Source organism: Crocodylus siamensis, chromosome 3, assembly GCF_052110815.1.
Source record: "Crocodylus siamensis isolate JL-2025a chromosome 3, ASM5211081v1, whole genome shotgun sequence".
In the NCBI taxonomy this organism is placed as follows: Eukaryota; Metazoa; Chordata; order Crocodylia; family Crocodylidae; genus Crocodylus; species Crocodylus siamensis.
In genome coordinates, this window is record NC_143397.1 from 128,839,311 (window position 1) to 128,859,918 (window position 20,608).

General features: G+C 40.7%; 1 protein-coding gene across 4 annotated transcripts in view; it reads right to left on the reverse strand.

Annotated features, from left to right (window-relative positions):
* Positions 1-20,405, reverse strand: part of SLC35B3 (solute carrier family 35 member B3) — a 39,975-nt gene extending 19,570 nt beyond the window's left edge. For 2 of the 4 annotated variants that reach the window (XR_016441332.1, XM_090039172.1), the window contains exons 1-5: positions 20,163-20,229; positions 14,765-15,046; positions 10,786-10,907; positions 8,392-8,546; positions 6,721-6,828 (exon numbers count right to left, since the gene is read on the reverse strand). Coding sequence is in view for 3 of the 4 variants with exons in the window: in XM_090039172.1 (XP_089895298.1) it covers positions 6,721-6,828; positions 8,392-8,546; positions 10,786-10,907; positions 14,765-15,046; positions 20,163-20,174 (679 nt within the window). In the remaining variant the exon portion in view is untranslated. Of the gene's footprint in view, positions 1-6,720; positions 6,829-8,391; positions 8,547-10,785; positions 10,908-14,764; positions 15,047-20,162; positions 20,230-20,273 lie in introns of those variants that run through there. The other 2 variants (XM_090039173.1, XM_090039175.1) reach the window with 2 other exon arrangements.
* Between the last annotated feature and the right edge of the window lie 203 nt (positions 20,406-20,608).

The window sequence follows — 20,608 nt, forward strand, 5'->3', positions numbered from 1 at the left end:
TTGCTTTTCTTGTACTGGCATATAGGAAACCGTTTAATTTGCATTTCCAATAGGAAGGTAAATAATGGTGAATTATCCAGCAGTGACCAATCATCAGGAGTTAGTAGCAAAGGGAAGCAGGGGGGCAGTCACTGGCAAAGAACTGGAACAATGGCGAGTTATCCAATGTGCAAATTAACCAAAGCTTACTGTATGCTTCTTATATAAAAAAATCCATCATAATTCTTCCTTTTCCCCACAAAAAATTTGATAGGGGCACTTAATCCCACAGTTAAAACATAAATAATTTGAATCAAATGAACTATTTCCCATGCACTATGGTACCTTATAGGAGTTTGTATTTTTTGGGGGGGAATCTATTGCCTTATTAAAATGCTTTGAAGTTTTATTCCACATCAAGTTCATGAACAATTCACCTGGCCTTTAAAGAAAAAAAAAAACTGTTTTCTAATTCTGTTATTTAAGTGCAAGACTAAATGGACAAAATGATCTTTCAATATACCAATTCAAATATTTTGATATTTAAAAATCTGCCCCGCCAAACACCTTTACTGTAACATTAATAAAGCTAATAATTCTCTGTATAGGAAGACTAGAGGGGACAAGAGTGGGCATGGAACCCATCATCTCCTATTGCTCCAGGCAGTGTTCCTAACACTGACTAGTACTGCCAGTAGCCTAGATAAAAATCTCCCTTGCTGGTTGCTGCATAGATCTAGCAAAATGTACCCTTTTTATATGTGGTCTTCCCTCTTTTAAAAGCACAATACTTCCAATCACAGCTGCTTGAGAAAGTAACTTCCAACTTCCCAGTATGACAATGCCAACAGCAATTACTGAGCTCTAAGTATGTATTCTATTTTAAAAATTAATTTCCTTCCTAGTTACAAATACAAAAGTACACTGGCAAATGCCACTTTGTTTCCTTGGCTGACAAGAGCAGTGGATGAACGGATCCTTGAGTGAGGTATATTTCATTAAGCCAATGTGTTTCTCTTGCACAACAATGCTGCCCCTGGATTCCACTGGTACTAAGGAGCCTTAAATCTAATTTACACAATTCTGCATGGCACAATTTTTTATCAAGCTGATGCTTTAAACCACTCAGGTTTTCTGTTTTTAACATTTGTATCAGACAGCAAAGATTACTTGTTCTGTTTAACCTCACAGCGCAGTTTTGCTTCCTTAGGCAAAATTGTGACATGTAAATAGATTTGCCCTTGACAATGTGCACGTTTAAAGAATTCTGATTAAATTACACGAGTAAAGAAATGCTTCCGCTAGAATCATACAAGTTTGTGTGTAAATGCTTTCAATATATTTATGATTATGAACCACTAGAAGGAAATCTGACGTTATTTGGTGACTAGCAACTAGACAGTATAAGGCAAGTGAATTCCTAGGAATTTGTCATTTTGGGGTTACAATCCAGAGTAAAAAGTTAACTTTGTTTTGAAAGACTTAATATGTTTAAGTCTGTAACCAGGTTTTCTTTTCACTATCCTTGCATATATTTCAAATGTCAATTTACTTTCTGCTTCCTATGGACATCTTCACTGAAGTTTTCTTCAGGGTGTCATCAGGAGTCATGGAATAAAACTACACAGAACTACTAAAGGACAAGGTAATATTATGTTATATAATAAACGCTCTTTAGAAATATGTCACACTTAAATTGGGAATACAATGACAGCAGTACATAGACTACTGTAAGCCACCTTCAAGCATGCTTCTTATGCAATGTATTAAGCTGTTTTCTACCTCCATCATTTGGCTACTAAAATAAAAGACTTAACTTCTACACCTGTATAACCCCCCTCCCCTCTCTGAAACACTACATAGGTAGAATGGGAATAGGTCTGGATAAATAAGTAGGATGGGAATCAAGGTAAAGATATAACTTGCCCAGGATTACCCAGGAAGTGAGTACCAGAACCAGGAAGAGAACTTGGACTTAGTCTTTTGATACGAAACAGTTGTTTCAAACCCCAGTTTTGTGACCTATTATATTCTGGATATCAATATACCTTTGGTTGAAACAGATCCACAGCATGTTAAAAACAAAAAGGTAATACTGTCTGTAGTGCTATAGTGACAATTTTCAAACACTAGTATCTACAGATGATTTTCTCACTCAAAATTATTGATTTTGGCACCAACATAGTCTCACTTCCTTCAGTTTGCAACATCTTTCCAATCAAATTAAAAATCCCCAAAAGAAATCTTTAAATGTGTGGACTATTTAAATTTTGCATTTTCACATTTAAAACCCATTCTGAAAGCAGAAGGAATAATATGCACCTTCATATGGCATTACATTTGGGCACACTTATTTAGCAGGCACCAAAAGTCATACCATCTTCACATCATACCCATTTCTCTCATTCAACTACACATCCAGTCATGTGTGATGCTAACTAAAATGTACATTAAATAAATGCAGTAGATCCTATAATTCACAGATGGGAAATAGTAATGTTTTCCAGCTCTAATACACACAAATAAAACTATTAAAAAGGCAACATAGCAAACTCATGAACAGAACTAAACAAATATTTGCATTCAGACACTTATAAAATAAACTGGTATACTAACAAGGCAAGTACTGCCAATGTAAAAACACTGTCAAATATTTAAAAGCATTAATTTATTAGAATAGTTACAAGAAAGACTTCATAATTTGTACTAGGTTAGAAACTTATGCTCAGTCACAACCCCCTCCTGCCCTCAATATAAGGGAGACCTTTTAAAGTCTGAAAACTATTAAATATAATTTAAAACAAATTTAAGAATTATTACATCCTTTCTAGCAGTGTTTGGTTACTATTAAATGTAAACATTATTGAAGACCAAAAAGAGGTCTAAAACAAATAATAAAAAAGGTGACACATATAAATGAAAAAAGTGTTCCAAAAGCAGTCATGACAGGGTGGCAGCACACCAACTCCTAAACTTTCTGCTTTATGTTATTTTTTTAAAATCAGTCTCCACTGCTTCATCTTTAACTTTTGTCATCAAATTCATGAGTGACTCCCACTTTTTCCTCTTCATCCAAATATTTACTCAATTCTTTATCAGCCCTTTTTTTTCCAACCCTAAACTGTGACATGGTTCTCAGCAGTACATTTCTGGCTTCTGAATGGACAGTTCCCCAAAATGACCTACAACTAGGTTGTTCAGCACACACAGAAATGTTGAAAAAAAAATTCTTCCAATGTAGCTAGCGTGCAAGGACACAACTCTTTCCATGATAATGAAACAATCTCATTTGATCTGCACTGTTTTATAAAACACTTGCTTCTTGCTTTACGATTTGCTGTCTTTGCCAGAACTTTTCACTTGTTTCCACATAATTTATAATTTGCACTAGACAGTACAAGGTCATCAGCTGAATCCAGGGTACTCTGCAAAAAAGGTGCTGTAGCAGCATGGTTCAAGAAGCCAAGCAGCACTGTGCAGGGGAGCGGTCACTTGATTTACCTTGGAGTTTTTCTCAATCTTTTCCTCTTCAGCTTTTGTAAGGACTTTACTCAGCATTATCACAAATTTGTATTTTTTTCTGCTTAGACCAGTGGTCTCCGAAGTGGGGTGCGCAAGACGATTCATTGGGGTGCGGGAAGAAAATATTAGAACTTCTATTTATATTTATATAAATATACATATATTGGGGGTGTGTGCTCAAAATTTTTTCCTGATAGGGGTGCATGATCAAAAAAGTGTGGAGACCACTGGCTTAGACCATCATTCTCGGGTTCAAACAACAGAAAATTATCACTCTTCATATTCTGAATGGGCTCTGTACGGTTTCAAGCAACAATATGAATTTTGAGTTTTGCATCCAAAAGACACTGGAGTTAGCAAAGCCAAGAGAAATTTCCAACAGCCAGAGTCCAGAAGCAAAGCTATGCAGGTTCAGAAGTCATGTGCTTGGTGCTCTTTGGCCTACAGGTGAAACCACTCACTGGCCTACTTTGTATTGCTCTCCCAGGCAGCCAAATCAGGAAGCCCCAAGCGACCAGCTGGTTCATCAGATAGGGTGGGACTGCTAGTTAAAGTCTGGCAGGTTTGGCCAGCTGGGCAATTAGTTTGGGCTGGGGGACCTGTTAGGACCCCTGACTGTCAGTCACTACAGAAATAACTTTCTGTGGACCAGATATGCCAATTATATTTTTAAACTTGTCATGCATATATTGGGCTATGAAGTGATGCTCAGTTGTTCATCAGAATGCAAAACTCAGTGTTCGTCAGTTGTCATGAAACCGACACCGTTCCATCAAGATACCAGAGACAACCAAGAAACTTATGCAATCACATCACCAACTCTGCTCTTTATTTCACTTCTCCCACTTTAAGATACAGAAGGCTTCCTTCAAATTGTGTCCTGCTTGGAACTTTGTAAATTGGATGTGTAGAAGCACTTAATGTTTTCAAGTACACAAAATGGTGTACTTCTGGCATGGGTACCAGAATACAGTGACGTCTATTTTCTGGTCATTGGGAAATATGCCTAAAAACCTAATACCCAATTTGATGAACAAGTGAAGGCCTTCCAGGAGTGAAAAGTTTTGAGACTGACATGCATGGAATAGCAAAATTAGAAAATGTAATGCATTAGAAAATGAAAAAATAATTGTGCTAAGCTCCACTTTTATTCTAAGATCCCATGCTTTGGGATGATGATGCCAAACAAAGTTGAAGGATTATGCAAAGAAAAATGCTGAGACATACGAGTTTCCCCTTTCATATGGTTTGACTGAAATAATCTAATCTTTGACAGCAGCTAGACACCCATTACAAAAATTCAACCAATAGTTCTCCATTCTAACTTTATCCTATCTACTCAGAAGAACAGAACTTGCACTTCGCTTTAACAGTTTTTTCATATTCACTTCTAGTAATTAATTTCCACACAGACTACTTTGGCTTTTCCTGACTCTTCATAGTTTATTAATGCCTGACTAGCTCACAATCCAGAGGCTTGTATTCAAACATCCCACTACCTATCAAACATCCCACTACCTAGCTAGGTTTGTTTCTAACTGCTCTATTCCACAAGATTCCAGCCAATCAACATGTTTTCTCACTTCCTGGATTTTTAAACTCCCATGCTCAATAGAGAGGGAAGGAACAAATGAACCATCCTTTCCACAAAGCCCAAGGTAATCACAGAAGCCTGTGCCACCTCAGGGGTTCCTCTTCTCTCTGCAGCTAGTAGAGCAGAGGTGGGCAATTATTTGAGCTAGAGTGCCACTTAAGAAATTTTGATGAGCTGTTGTGGGGCTATGGGGGAGTAGGAAAAAGTAGGGAGGGGTCCTGAGTAAGGTCAGCCCAGCAGCAGTGCGGGGGAGGTAGCAACTGATTCTCCCAGGCCTCTTTGCCCTGCACCCATAGGCAAGCAGGGCCGGGGCCTCAGAGCAAAGCCACAATACACTCCCTGCATATCCTTGCCTGCAGAACCAACACCTATTGCAGGGATGCAGAATTACGGCTCTACGCCAGTCCCCGTACTGTCATCTCCCCCTGATCCCAGCTCTGCCCCTGCCCATCCTGCTCCCAGATGCCATCCCCATTCGCCTGCAGCCCCATTACCTGCCTGGCTGACCATGCCCTGCCCCAGTCTCCGTGGAAACCCTGCCAACCTGCCTACTCCCCACCACCAGTGGCTGTGGTGTGGACAGGCTGGGGGGCCAGGTCCATAGGTAGCACCCAGAGTGAGCCACTGCTGCAGGGGCTACCAGGAAGCTGAGTCTGGCTGCTGGGCCACCTCTGCCCCACTCTGCACCTGGGGGTGGCAGGACCTGCTGCACATGCCACGGCTGCCCCCTTACGCTTGGGCCAGACAGGGCCAAGGAACCCACCAAGAGCTGGTTAGAATCCCTCTGTGGGCTGGATTCCATCCACAGGCTGTATTTTGCCCACCCCTATAGCAGAAGGTATCTAAATTAGGAGCAGCAAAACTGCAGCCCCACTTGGCCTAACAGCCTACAAGAACTCAGGAGAAGAGCAGGGCAAGATCCACCTGTGTCGAAACATAAGAGAAGGCTTGTACTATGGCTGCATATATAGCAAGGAGCTTTGTGTTATTAGTGAAGGGAGGGGAGTCTGCCCGTGTGAATCTTGACCCCTGCAACACTGCGTTTACTAACAGATGGCACCATGATGCAAACCTACATAATGGAATCCTTAGCTTGCTGAAGTATTCACCCAAATTTGAGCACATATTATTCAAGCAGAGGCAATGATCTGGTCAACTAACATTACCAAGACTGGTCAATTGACTGGCTTATACTTCGGAACATTTGTCGCTGAGACTGTCAATTCTACAGAAAACATGAAAGTAGAGAGTTTGCAAAAATATAAAGTCTGAAATATTTACTTAGCAAAACCAAACTTACCTTTTAATGTTAAATGTTTAAAAAACAGTCAAACAGAATTTCATCTGATTTATTAACTTATCAAAAACTTTTATTTCTGGACTGAAGAAAAATATAAGGGGTAATATTTTTGGAAAGTTATAAGTTCCTAATAACTGGGACTCAGAATAAAAATGCCTCTTCTACCATAGCTGTAGTACTGCTAGTGCAACAATATAATAAAATCTACATTTTCAGTATGACACCTTAAGGCATTACCACCAAAAACTCCTAAAAACTTTTATGGAATACTCACTCTAGGCAAAATAAGAATTTTATTAAACCATAAAGTACAATGCTTCTTTACCTGTCAAGTTGAAATTTGGTGCAACTGTGCTGTCAGCTAAAGTAAACCATATTAGGCCGAGACTCATACACATTGCAGCAGACACATCTGCAATATTATAACGTTTTCCTATAAAAAAAAAAAAAACCCAGACAATACAAACAACATGAATATGACCATGTAATCGGTGTTAGATTTAAATCTGTTTTGGTGTTTATGTGGGCAGTAAGCAAATAAAAGCATTTCCTTCATTCAGTTCTGCACTGATACACAAGACCCAATGTCCTGCTTCCCACCATCTGAGGAGAAAACTTAATAGGTACCTCTCTCTTCAGCAGCAGTTCCAGAACTTTTTCATGATGTAAAGAGCATTTTGATAACAAAACTGTCTTATGAGCCATCTCTTTTATTCACAGTGGCAAAAACCGTATTTTCCCTTCAATGGGGAAGAACTGATATCACTTCAGGAAGAACAATTGTTTACTTAACTAATACTACTTTCCCATATATATAGTATACTTCAGTTCTCTTTAAATGTAATGACAGAAGGAAACAAGAACAGCTGTTGCCATTTGGCTAGCCATTTCTCTGCAGACCACCATCAACAGGTTAACAGGCCAGACTGGGAACTACTACTTTAGAATCCAGACCTCCTGTTGTTGTTCAGTGGTAGAATCCTTGTCTGGCCTACAGGAGACACAGGTTCAATTCCTGGATGCACGTATAACCACAGCCATTGAGGCACCAAATGTCTGGACTTGGTCTGGGCTTTTAGGCCACTGAAACAGTATCCAAAGAATGGTGAAGCAAGAAGGAAGGGGGTGTGTGTGCGTGCGTGCGTGCATGCGTCAGGTCCTTCTGCTCTAACACATAAGTCATGATCCAGAAGGATTGACGGCTGCCTACTATTTCAGAATCCTGTACTTCCAGGCAATGATTTTTTGGGGAATGAGGTGACATCCCGAGCATGTCATCTGAATAACATGTTCCCTTCCCCTAGAACTGTACTTTCAATATGTTCTCAGCTGCTGAATATATAGTATTATATAATCCAAAAATACTATAAAATGACCCACAGATACCAAATTGAAATGACATACGAAGATTCCATTACAAGAAAAAACCTGAAGTTTTCATTATATATAAAATATTTGCCTTCTAGTATGAATTATTTTGCTTTTTTAAACTTGTCTATTTTATTTCATCTCACTCCTGAAAGAATCACAATGTTCTACTCTGACTATAATACATGGAACTAACTACTATAACAGGAATATTAAATGTTGAGCTCTGTACTAGAATAATATTGCTTGCTTGAAGCTTCATCGACCTTAAGCAGCCCTGCATCTTCAGGTACAGAGTGGGAATTTTTCATAATATACTGTGATTCTTATTTAAAACAAAATATTTAAGTATGCCATATATATATATTTTTAATAATCACTATATTATGATTTTCAGTGAGATTCATTCAGCAGAACCGTTTTTATTTTTGGATAATGACATCAAGAAATATAAAATTAATCATGTTTCTTTTATATAAATTATAAAAGTTTGCGAATTTGTAATGGAACTTTTGCATGCCTAAGAAAGGTGGTTTGTTAAAACCAAAACTTTATACAGAAAAAGGGTTGGATTTAAAAAACTTTCATTAAAAAAAGTTAAACATTTTGTAGCAAGATTAAGGCATACCTTGTATAAAGACTCCTCCTATCATAACTGGAATAAGTTTACAGCATTTGAAGATGACTTGAGTAGGATAGTTTAGATATCCTAGTGAGGTATTTGATAAACCCATTGTACCCACTGTTAAAAAGGCTATCATCATGTAGGTTTTGCCAGGAATTCTGCAAAATATAAACAGATGGAGGTTTTTTTTTTTTATACATATACATATACATACATACATACATATACATATATATATATGCAACACTTCTAAAAAGTAAGACTTTCATACTGTGAAAAAAAGAAAAAAGTTTTAATAATGAGCCAAAATTTCCCCAGGATTCCGTTTTTTTTACTGAAATTGCATAAAAATTGTTGCAATTTCAATATTTTTCAACTCAGTTTAAATGAACTATACTTCAAACTTTAGTGCCTTTCATTTAAGAAGTATAAAACATATCATGAAATGTTAATATATAGCACTCTTCTCAGACATTATTTCAATTTACAAATGTGGGAACCAAGACAAAGATATTAAGTAAAAGAGCAAAGACAGCACAGGAAGTTGGGAATCAAAACCAGATCTCTTAAATCTCAGTTCTGTTCTTAACTAACTTTCCCTCATAATGACTGCATAACAGTTTATATTACAACCACTTTCATGTTCAAATGCTCATAACTTTCTGAAATATTTATGGTTCAGACTGTTTTTTTTTAAAATGTATTTTTGTAAAGTTAAAATAAAAGTGAATCTCTCTCTATTTTTAGAAGTTGGGAAAAACCCATAGTCAATTTCAAGTAAATGTTATGCTTCTTTAATAACTTCATAGAATAGGATGAAGATAGTTTAATGCCAAATCTCACCCAACTAACTTTCAGTACAAGGTATCTGAGCATTCAGATGAACACACTTTTGATCTGGTAAAACCACTGTCTGGTGACAACTGTAGTTTGCACACAAGCAGAATGCTTCTAAGTATTACAGTAGTAAGTTTGTGAAGTGAATTCATCAACACAAACATGCTGTGCATCAAGTCTGGCTAACTTAAGAACAAGCTAAAAATATCTGCACAGGGGAACAGCAAACAAGGTCAAGTCTTGCTTTATTCACAGCAAATTGTGCTAAACTGGCATGCTGCACACAGGGCAGGGTGAGAGATTATACAAAAGATTCTAAATCAAAGAAAAGGCAGAAACATAATAATGATATTTTTCATTCTTAAATACTTACAAAATGCTACCCACATTACAGAAAATAATAATATAATTTCCAGTGTAACGTATAGTGACACATTCCACTAGTTTTTACAGGTGGTTCCATTTTGTCAAACATATTAATGCCCATTTAAAAAGAAACTTAACAAATTAACAACTCTGTGTAACCTGACACATTACTTCATTTTAGAATATCTCAAGAGGTTCTATAATTTAGAATCTGTCAGCATCTAAAATAAATCATGCTTTCCAGAAGCTGTCTATACAAGTGTGTTATGATCTAAAGTGTAACAGCTAGAGTCTTAGCCCAGGATTGCGTGAGGCAAATTGGGGATGAGAGAGTGAAAGAAAAATCATGGACACTAATACTACAGAAATGCACAGGCACAAGAGAAAAAACAAAGCAACATTTAAAATGTACCCTTTTCAAACGTTTTCTCTAAAATGTCAGTAAATTTAGTAACCTCTCTGCTCCCACCAAAAAGGATGGTCTTTAATGGGCATGTTTATGCTGAGCCATGCAGTCAGAAACCTAATTTATCTAAGATATCAGAAGCAGAATAGTGGAACTCCACAGAAGTAGCTTCTCTGAGAAGCAGGGTAATGCATCTTTAAGTATTGCATGCCATCCCTCGACAGTAATCTAATGATTAGATACAAATTTTAAAGCGCCCATTTGTACATCTCTAAAGGATCAATGCCTAAAATAGTAGCTTATCTTGCTGCTTACAACAGACATATGTAAATTATAGGAAAAGTTATTTACTTGTTTCAAGGTTTCTGATACAAATGTGCACAGTAGCATAAATTTCTAGTTAATTAAGCTAAACAATCAAATATAAAAAAAGGTCGACATTTTAGGACTTGCTAAACTAAATGCATGTTTGAAAGCTTTCAAACATACTTTCAAGGACAGTTGGCTCTTTTGGTCTTCAGTATATGCATGACAATGCACATGCATGCACACATATATGCTAGTTGACAGAAAAGTGATGTATATATTTTCAAATCTCAACTCTATTTATCAAATATTGTATTTTATTCTATGACAATCCATGAAATTGACTCAAAATGTTCTGCATAGTATCAGCAATATTCATATTTCATATTCAAATACCAGAAGGCAGTTTTTTCAAATCAAATTGGGGGGAAAAAAACAAAACAAGACATTTACTTTTTAAGCTCACTTAAAAAAATACGTACCGTCTCCTTTTGTCCTGAATAAGCTGAAGTTCTATTAGTCCAAAAATGGAATAAAACCCAAATTGTACTAATGTAAGGTACCAACCAAAGGGCTTAAAACCCTCCACTGAAAATATCAGTTCCTATTGAAAGAAAACACATTCACACCCAAAACATTAAAATGTGATTAGTGGACCAGTTCTCTCATTACAAGTCTGCAATTCTTGTGCTTTTAATCTATAAACATTAAGTAGAAATCATCTACAGTATGTGTCACTTAAGTATTGAAGAAAAGCATGATTTAAAGATTCTGTGAAAAAAAAAATAGGGAGAAATGTATCTACAACGAAGTTAATGGAGCAATACATCAGAGAACTACGAACATCCATCACAAATTGGAAAGGACTTGATGTCTGGGTTTTTAACTGAATTTTCAAAATTATTTATTTAAGTTTGACTCTGGTTCTAGCCAGAATTTATAAACTGCTCATAAAGATTAAGTTATATACAAATCAACACCTTTAAGAGACAAGTTTATTAGAAATTTTCATTTCTAAAGAACCCACACGTAATATTTTGAGTACCTAAATTAAGTAGCACACATGAATTTATAAGTCTGCAGGCTGCTAGCATATTAAAACTGGTGGTTTGAAAAAAATGTTATGAAAAAATATACATATAGTACTGTGCACAGAATGATATGGATGTGTCAATTATAGGCAGAGCTGGTGACAATGCCTACAGGTTGCCTGCCTAATATTTTCCAGGATAAGACTCTTTTCTCAGTTACCAATAACTTTAACAAAATAACTGCCTCGGCTTAACTTTTTTTTTCCTTTTAAAAGTTTCAACAAAAACTCTTCAGCTGTTTCTGAAACTGACATTAGGGGAAAATATTTTTTTTTTGGTCAAAATTCTTATAATCATTTCCTTGAGAAACTTTTGTAGCTGCATGCTTTGAAATAGATATTAACAGTTTGGCTCAGTCACACCAGGCATTTTTACACGCACAAGTGCCCAGTGCTGCATTGCTTATAGTTTCATAGTTTCTAGGATCGGAAGGGACCTGAGTAGATCATCTAGTCCGACCCCCTGCCATGGCAGGAAATAATACTGGGGTCAAATGACCCCAGCAAGATGTTCATCCAACCTCCTCTTAAAAACCCCCAGGGTAGGAGCCTGCACCACCTCTCTTGGAAGTTGGTTCCAGATCCTAGCCGCCCTGACCGTGAAGTAGTGCTTCCTGATATCTAGCCTAAACCTGCCCTCTGCCAGCTTGTGACCGTTATTCCTGGTCACTCCTGGCAGTGCACGGCGGAACAGGGACTCCCCCAATGCCTGCTGATCCCCCCGACTAATTTATAACAGGCCACTAGATCCCCCCTCAGCCTTCTCTTGTGGAGGCTGAACAGGTTCAGGTCCCGTAGCCTCTCCTCGTAGGGCCTGCCCTGCTGCCCCCGATCATGTGAGTGGCCCTCCTCTGGACCCTCTCGATGCTGGCCACATTCCTCTTGAAGTGTGGCGCCCAGAACTGGACGCAGTACTCCAGTTGCGGCCTGACCAGTGCTGCATACAGGGGGATCACCTCTTTGGACCTGCCTGAGATGCATCTGTGGATGCATGACAAGGTGCAGCTGGCCTTCCTGACTGCATCCCCACACTGCCGGCCCATGTTCATCTTGGAGTCAATGATGACTCCAAGATCCTTTTCCGCCTCTGTGTTGACAAGAAGGGAGTTCCTCAACCTGTAGGTATGGTGCCAGTTGTTCCTCCCCAGGTGCATCACCTTGCACTTGTCTGTGCTGAATCCCATCCTATTCACATCCGCCCACCCTTGTAGCCTATCTAGGTCTGACTGAAGCCTGATGCATCCTTCTAGTGTGCCAACATCCCCCCATATCTTAGTGTCATCAGCAAATTTGAACAGGGTGCATTTTACCCCCTCATCCAAATCACCGATGAAGACGTTGAACAGTGCGGGCCCAAGGACCGAGCCCTGCGGAACCCCACTGCCCACGTCCTTCCAGGCTGAGAAGGACCCATCCACTACCACCCTCTGGGTGCGGCCCTCCAGCCAGTTGTCGACATCCACACAGTCAATTGGGTCGCCACCACAGTCCCCCAGTCTGCAGTTGTATCAGTGGCAAAATGCAGATCACCACTGAGAAAATGGCAGTGACGCACTTCTGAGCTAACACACACACAGTGTTTTAGTTCAAAAGCACAACGCTGCCATTTTCTGCATGCTGATATGCATTTTGCCATTTCTACAACTGCACACAGCACACCACAGATCACACCACTTTGTGGCCAGAACAGCAGATCTCTGAAGTGGCAGATGTCCAAGTGTGTCACAGGAAAAAAAGTGTGTGTATAAATGCCATCTGGGTACAGAAATTCAGTTAACTCTATAGAACATTCCAATGTAAAACCTAGAACTGAAACCAGGATTCCAAAAACACCCAGCATTCCTCCGTTGTTTAGCAAACAGTTTTGATTCCTATCGGCAAAGCACATTTTTCATCCATCATCATAGTGGTTGTGCAGAGAGGATATTACTAGGGGTGTGCTGATAAATAGGGGTACATAAATAAAGGTATTTTGGGCTGATACCGATGGCCACTTATTGATCAGCCATGTTGGCTGATACCGATCTGATTGACAGTATGTAGCCCAGCAACATGGAAAGCAGTAAGGCTGGTAAATCTCTTGGGAGGAAGGGGCAGAGGCCCACACAGTGAGAGACGGAGTGGGGTTGGGGCAGGCACTGCAAAGCCAGGGTGGGGTGCAGGATGAAGCAGTGGGCAGCTTGTCCGGGGGGACGTGAGGGTGGCTCCCACCACTGCGCACACCCCTGGGGAAGCATGGGGGGCATGTGACCCCCAAATATGCAAGCAATGTGAGGGCAGGCTGCCTATTGAGGGGTCAGGGCCAAGGGCTGCGTTGGCCTCTTCTCAGTGGGGAAATGCTGGGCCAGGGTTGCGCTCAGGGTGGGCAGCAGCAGTGCTGGGAAGGGACTATGGGGGGCTACAGCCACCCCAAAAATTCCTGTAACCCAGCTCCTGTCCTACCTGCCTGTCCCCAGCACAGCCCCAGCTCAGCCCGACAGGAAGAGGATGGTGCTGCCACCAGCCCCAAGCCTGGCCTTGCCCCACACCCAAATCCAGGGAGCATGTGCTCTGCCTCCCCACAGGTGCTCGCAGTGGCGGTGAGCTGCTTCCTGCTCCCCACCCCTCCAAACAAGCTGCCCATGGCTCTGCAGGGCAACTCACCCCAGCTGGACAGTGCCTGCCCCTGCCCCACTCCATCCCTCCCTGTGGGAGCCTTGATCTGTCCCGCCATTGCTCCTTCCCCCTGAACAGACTTACCATGCTGCTCTCCAAGCTGTTGGGCTGCTTTCCTGGCTACGCACATACACGCAGCATTCAAATTGGTGATGTCAGCTACACAGGCCAAAAAAAAGCCGACTGCTAATAATGTCAATTTTCCTTTTATCAGTACTGATCGGATATGGACTAAAGTATTGTTGTATCTACCTATTATTAGTATGTGTTATTCAAATGGTGCGAGTGATTTACTATAGATTTAAAGGTTTTAAGCTTGCTGAAAAACTATATAGGAACAGACTATTCTGAAATTCGTGTTTTCCTAAAGGACTAGGTACTTGGATACAAAAAATATTTATTAGAAAAACATTAAAATTTCTAAATATTGCACTCAAGGAACCTGAAAGGGCAGAATTAAAGTTGCCCAGCCAACCTTAAGTAAACCCTCTTGTGTATAACGTTGCGAAGTCAAGCATTCAAAAATAAAAAACAGTACGTGCTTATTAAATTAGAGTGTATCGTAATCTCATCTTTTCAGTGTTCTTCTTTTTAAAACATAGCTGCATAAAGCAGATATTAAATTTACCAATAAAAACACTATCATTTTAGAAACATATATGGTAAAACAGAAGAAGAAAGGGCTGCTAGCATAAATATGACACTATAAAGTTTACCTGTAAATATCCATAGATTAGATAAAACATAAAAACTCCAGAAACACATATGAAGAACTGAGTAGGTTTGTTAAATTTGCTGAGATTCATGCCAAGAACAACAACATCATCTATGGACTTGATATGAGGCGACATAGCTTGCGACTTGGAAGGTACAGTGATAGAAATGTATTTCCTCGAAGAGTTGAATTTCAGATCCATGATTCTTGGTTCGCTGCATTCAGCGCCAATGGAATTATCACCTTTTTGTTCCTCTCTCTTTCTGTGGTCTTTGTTTGGAAGCTGAAAGAAACCACAGAAGTGAGATAAGCCACAGCAGAACAACATTCCAGTGTCACCAGTATGCAAGTTAAATTAATTAAAAAAAACTGAAACAGAAATATTAAATGCACAAAAGCTTTACAGGAGTTGCAATAATGCACTACTTGCACACGCATATCAGAGGAAACGCAGTATGCATGCACATGTAAGGAAGGATGGAAAATAAGCAACAGCAGTAAACTCAAGATACTGTACCAGCACTTAGTAGTAATCGCTAGTTTGGGGGGGGGGGTTAAGTTTGTGCAACTGCTAACACTTTTTTTATTCCTGGATCTTTTCTAATATCCATAAAAACACTCTTTCAAAACCTTTGAACATAATTTGCAAAAAATGGGAACTGGTCTTTCATCAATCTCTAGAAAGCATTGGTGCAAAAAACTTGTCTCATCAGTTTCATGGTTCAGTGAGCCCCTTTAGCCCAGAGCCAAAACCAGCTGTATTGTACCAATGCTCATAGGTATGACTAAAGTATGTTGTCATGGGATGGGAATGATCACAACTCTGAAATCACAATTAAAGAGCTGGTACAGAGATACTGTGGTTATCACCATTCTAATTTATCTCTTTGTCACAGTATACTAAACTCAATATATTAAGTGTTCATCTAGAAAGATTTAGCAACAATAGTAGGATATACACTTGTAGTTACCTCAAGTGTGAAATTACAAGAAATCCTCCCTTCTCTCTACCCTTCCTTCAGATTTCTTTTAAATATTCAGGAAGGTGTGCAGACCACCCCAAAATCACCAAGGCAAAGGTCCAGAAACATCCAGGACCTCAATCTTTGTCACCTAACAAAAAGTGTGGCGTTTCAAAAAATTAGGCCACATGAATAGTCAAATGCACTCATTTTTACCATAACACGATAAAACCTGGTGACTGAAACTAAAGAAAAGAAATTTAGAAAAATACTGGACTGAGAAGCAAATCTTTCATTTCTTCAGTTCAGTCAAGTATGTGGTAACTAATGTTTGAGGCATTTTTTTCCAACCTCAGGCTAAATACACTAATCATGCAGGGCTCCTAGGGTTTTTGAGTGCAAGTCAAAAGCTAGTTCAGCCAGCAGTCGGTAAAAAAATGTTATTCGTCTCAACTGTTCTTCAGGTCTCAGGCTAAGAATACTTTCCCTTACTAGGAGGAACTACAAGAATCCCTACTCTGTCCTGCTTAAATGACAAGCGTGATAAATGCTAACATGGTTTTACTACAGACAGAGCATGCTATTTTCCTTGATAGATGATTTTCTAGTCTGGGAAATGCCATTAATCTAATTTAGATGAACTTCAGTAATCTCCTAGCGACAGCATACTTTATTAAATTAGAGAAGATAGAGATTAGTAAAACAGGTAGGGTAAGGAACCATTTACAGAAAAGACAACAGTAGTGTGTGCTGAAAGGTGAAGTAGCAGGCTGGAGACAGCTTATAAACGGAGTTTCTCAAGGATCATTCTTGGGACCAATTTGTTAAACATTTTCTTTAGTATTCCTGGACTTAAAAGTAGGACTATGTCAATAAAATTTGTCGGTGACACAAAGTTGAGAAGTACTGTTAATGCAGAGGAAGCTACAGATATCTGAGAAACAGAATTAGAGTACAGGACCGTGGTAATAGAAACAGGACAAAATTTACTCTAAGTTAAAGATCAGGCACTGGGGGGAAGAAGAGGGGATGTACAGACAGAAGAATTTCTGCTATATGCTCTGAACCTATCAGTTGTAAATGACACAGGAAAAAGACCTGTGTGTATTATTAAATCACAAGATGACTATGAGACATTAATGTGATACAGGCACGAAAAAAGGCAAGTGTGATCCTAGGATATTTCATGCAAGTCAACTCAAGCAACAAGATCCTCCTTATAGGTCGTCCCTTAGGTATTTGATGACTTAGTCATCATTCAAATACCCCCTCAGTCTTCTCTTTTCTTTAACTAAATAATCTTAGGTCTTTCAGCCTTTCCTTGTAAATCATGTTTCAGGCTCCTAATTATTTTTGTTGCTCTGCTGGACTCTAATCTGTCCACATCTTTCTTGAAGTGTAGGGCCCACAGCTGGACATAGTACCAGGTGAGCTGTCACCAGTGCTGAACAGAGGGGGAAGGATTACTTCCCCTGATTTGCAAGTGACACTTCTGTTAGCTATTCTTTTTGGTTGTGCAGAGGCAACAAGAGCACGCTGCTGGCTCGTGACAACGTTCTTCTCTACAGTCCTATAGGGTTCTTTATTATTTCCCAGTTATAGATACAGGGCAGATTAATGCCAATGGTGGGGGGGAGAAGCATTTTACTTAAAAGAGCAATGTTGATGCAAGAACAAATTTATATGAAATCTCTATGAATATGGACTGGGAATTAGGAGAAGAGCTAACCATCAAAAGAGCAAGGTTTTGAATAGCCACCCAGTAGGAGGTGAAAGGGAAGCCACCCAACTTCAAAGATGGGATCTTAATATGTTTATAAAAGGGATTATATAATGCATGGTTGGCTGTGAACACAGAGGACTGAATCTGGCGATGCAGAAAATCCCATTTCTCTGTTCTGGCAGTTCATTTCTCACACTAAAAAGGAACAGAGTCAGTCAATACACCTCATTTAGTTACACAGAGACCACAAAAAAACTTGTGCATTATCACCTTCCCTAGAAAAGGAATGTTATGGCAGTACACTCAACTTAATGCCAAAACAGGAAGTTACTGTAATTTAGAAACTAATATGCACTGGTATTATTTTAGATGATCCCTTCTTTTCATTCATCACAACTCCTCTTACTGCACATCTTGTGTACCTTCTGTATTTTTTTTTCCGGCACCAGTCTGGCATACATACCCCAAGCATTTTCTCAGGTCTAGTGACTTCAAACTAACCTATCTAGTGACTTCAAACTAACCTAATCTTACCCAGTTTCATTGTTTCCTTAAACTTGGCCACAGAAGATAAGTTCATCAGCAGATACAGCCATAGTATCATAGAGGAACACTAATTTACAATTAGTGTTCCTCTAGTCTGGGCCTCCCAGCAAACCATGATAAACTTTACAAACTCCATTTTGGACCTACAGTTTTCTCTCTTGCATAATCCAACTGCTCCCACTGTGGCTGCTCATAAAGTGTGCTGCACCAAGTGTAAGAGAATGATTCTCTCTCAGAAGAATTTCAAAATTAGAGAGGATTTCAAGAATTTCTTCAAACCTCATGGTAACGCTAATGTCTAGGACAGTGGTCTCCAGCCTTTTAAGCAGAGCAGCTTTGGCATTTCAAATTAACCCAAGATGTACTGTGCACAGGTAAGTATGGGGGGAGGGAAAGAGAGGGGGCAGATCAAGGCACAGAGAGAAAAAATTATTTGGGGGTGTGCCTCCCCAGCAGGTAAGTTCCACCTAGCTGGGGACCCCATTCAACTTACCCCTGCTCCTGTGGCACTGTCTCTCATTGTGTGGGGTCCTCAATCTAGCCTCTGCCCCTTTCCTCCCCCACAGACTGACATGCTGGGCTGGAGCGCATGTGTGCATGCAAGTGGGTACTCAGACCTCCACCCCAGCCTCTGATCGACTCCAAGAGGCTCTGAGATCTACTGGTGGATCAAAATCCACTGGTTGGCGACCACTAGTCTAGGACAACACAAAACCATTCTTTACCATTGCTTTATGAATTGCTATAGTAATAGCAATTACAATAATGAAAACTAAACAATGAAATTGAATCATAAATTAAATGAGGAAGTGAGATACTAACTAACACACACACACACACACACACACGGCATTAGCTATTATGAATGTAAAACTACTTTTATAGAAGAAAGTACTTCATTCGCCATGATTCAGGCAGAACTCAAGTAAAATCCTGGTTTTGTCACATGAACTTTTGGGATCGAATCAAACACTACTGTGATTCAATCACCCACATTATTTCAAACTCTCCATCATACCAGCATTTCAGACAACACTGGACTGTTTCTGAAATAAGGTGCTTTACTAGCATACACGGCACTGCATTTCTAAAAAAGAAAGAAAAAAACCTGATCATAGAATCAAAGTTCCTGAAACAAAGGATCTATTTTAGGATCAAAATTCCAGATCTGTCATCAGATCCAAATTCCTAAAAGAAAGGATCAGGTATCCAGGTTGCAGTCGTATTGGTCTAAAGCAGCAGTTCTCAAACCTCGGTCCACGAGCTCCATTCAGGTGGTTGGCAGAAAGGTTGCAGAACAATTAAGAATATCTGTACCTGCACTTGATTTTTTGAGACTTAGATGAAGTGGTCTTCTGAGACCCTCAGCAATTTTCAAGCGGTCCGTGAAAAAAAAAGTTTGAGAACCACCGGTTTAGAGGAAAAAGCAATCAGGACTTGTAGTAGAGATGATATCTTTTAATAGCTCAACAAGATTTTTGTAAAAAAATTTCTTTAATTGCAAGCTTTCAGGCACAAATATCTGTCATCAGGAACTGGAGAAAATATTGTAAAAGTTCTCATGGGTTGAAATGAAAGTTCATATTTCATATAGTTTCACAGAGGGGTCAACAGATAAAAGAACAGATCCATTTTCTAGGCCAAGCAGCAAGAAAACGTCCCAACAGATGGTAAGGGCCTTGTGAAACTTCTTAAGAGACTCTTTTAAGGGTGAACTTGGGCAACCCAAGTTTTACTTACAATGCTTCTGGGGGTGTGTGCAGATGTATGCGCCTACGTGTTCACACCAGTGTGCCCGCCCATATGTGCATGCACTTACATCCACTGGAAAGCTCACACACGCGTGCACTCACACGGGTACACAAACGCGGTAAAACAGCGGACCCCATGGAAAGCCCTTGGCTAAGCAAAGCAAAGCAGAGCGGCCCTTCCCAAGCACACACGGGAGCGGCGCTGTGGCCACGAGGACCCTAGGGAAGCCGCCTCCGCCGCCACCCCCACTGGGCCCGGCGCAGACCCCTGCCTGCAGCGGCCCCCAGGGGAGGCGCGTCACAGGCCTCGCGCCCAACTGTTGGGTAGGGCGCACGCGTTCTGGAGGCCCCGCCCCCCGCGCGAGGGGAGAGAAGGGTGGGGCCGAACCCCCTCCTCAGCCACAGCCCCCCACTCACCACTGCGCTCATGGCCGCTCCCCTTCGCGTGACGCCGCCAGGAAGTGGCTGCGGCTCGGGGAGGGGGAAGCTGCGATTAGCAGCGGGGCGGGGCAGGGAGGGGCTACATACCTGTTCACCGCGCGGCCGCGGAGGAAGCGGCACCGCCCAGCCGCCAGCTCTCCCCTCGGCGCCGAAAATGGCGGCTCCCGAGCGAGCGCAGAGCGCATCGATCCGCCTGCTCGGCGCTCTCCGGCCTAGAGGGGAGGGGGTGGAGCCATCGTGCACCCTCCCCGCCCCCTCAGCGGGACGGACACGTGACCCCGCTGCAGGCGCCTGCGGGGGGCGGGGCTGAGCTCAACGGACGTCAGAGAGGGGGAGGGGCGATGGTCGGACAGGAGGTGTCACGCCGTGCTAGAACAGCTGGGTGCTGGCCTGTTGCACAGGGGGAAACCCAGCGATTTCAG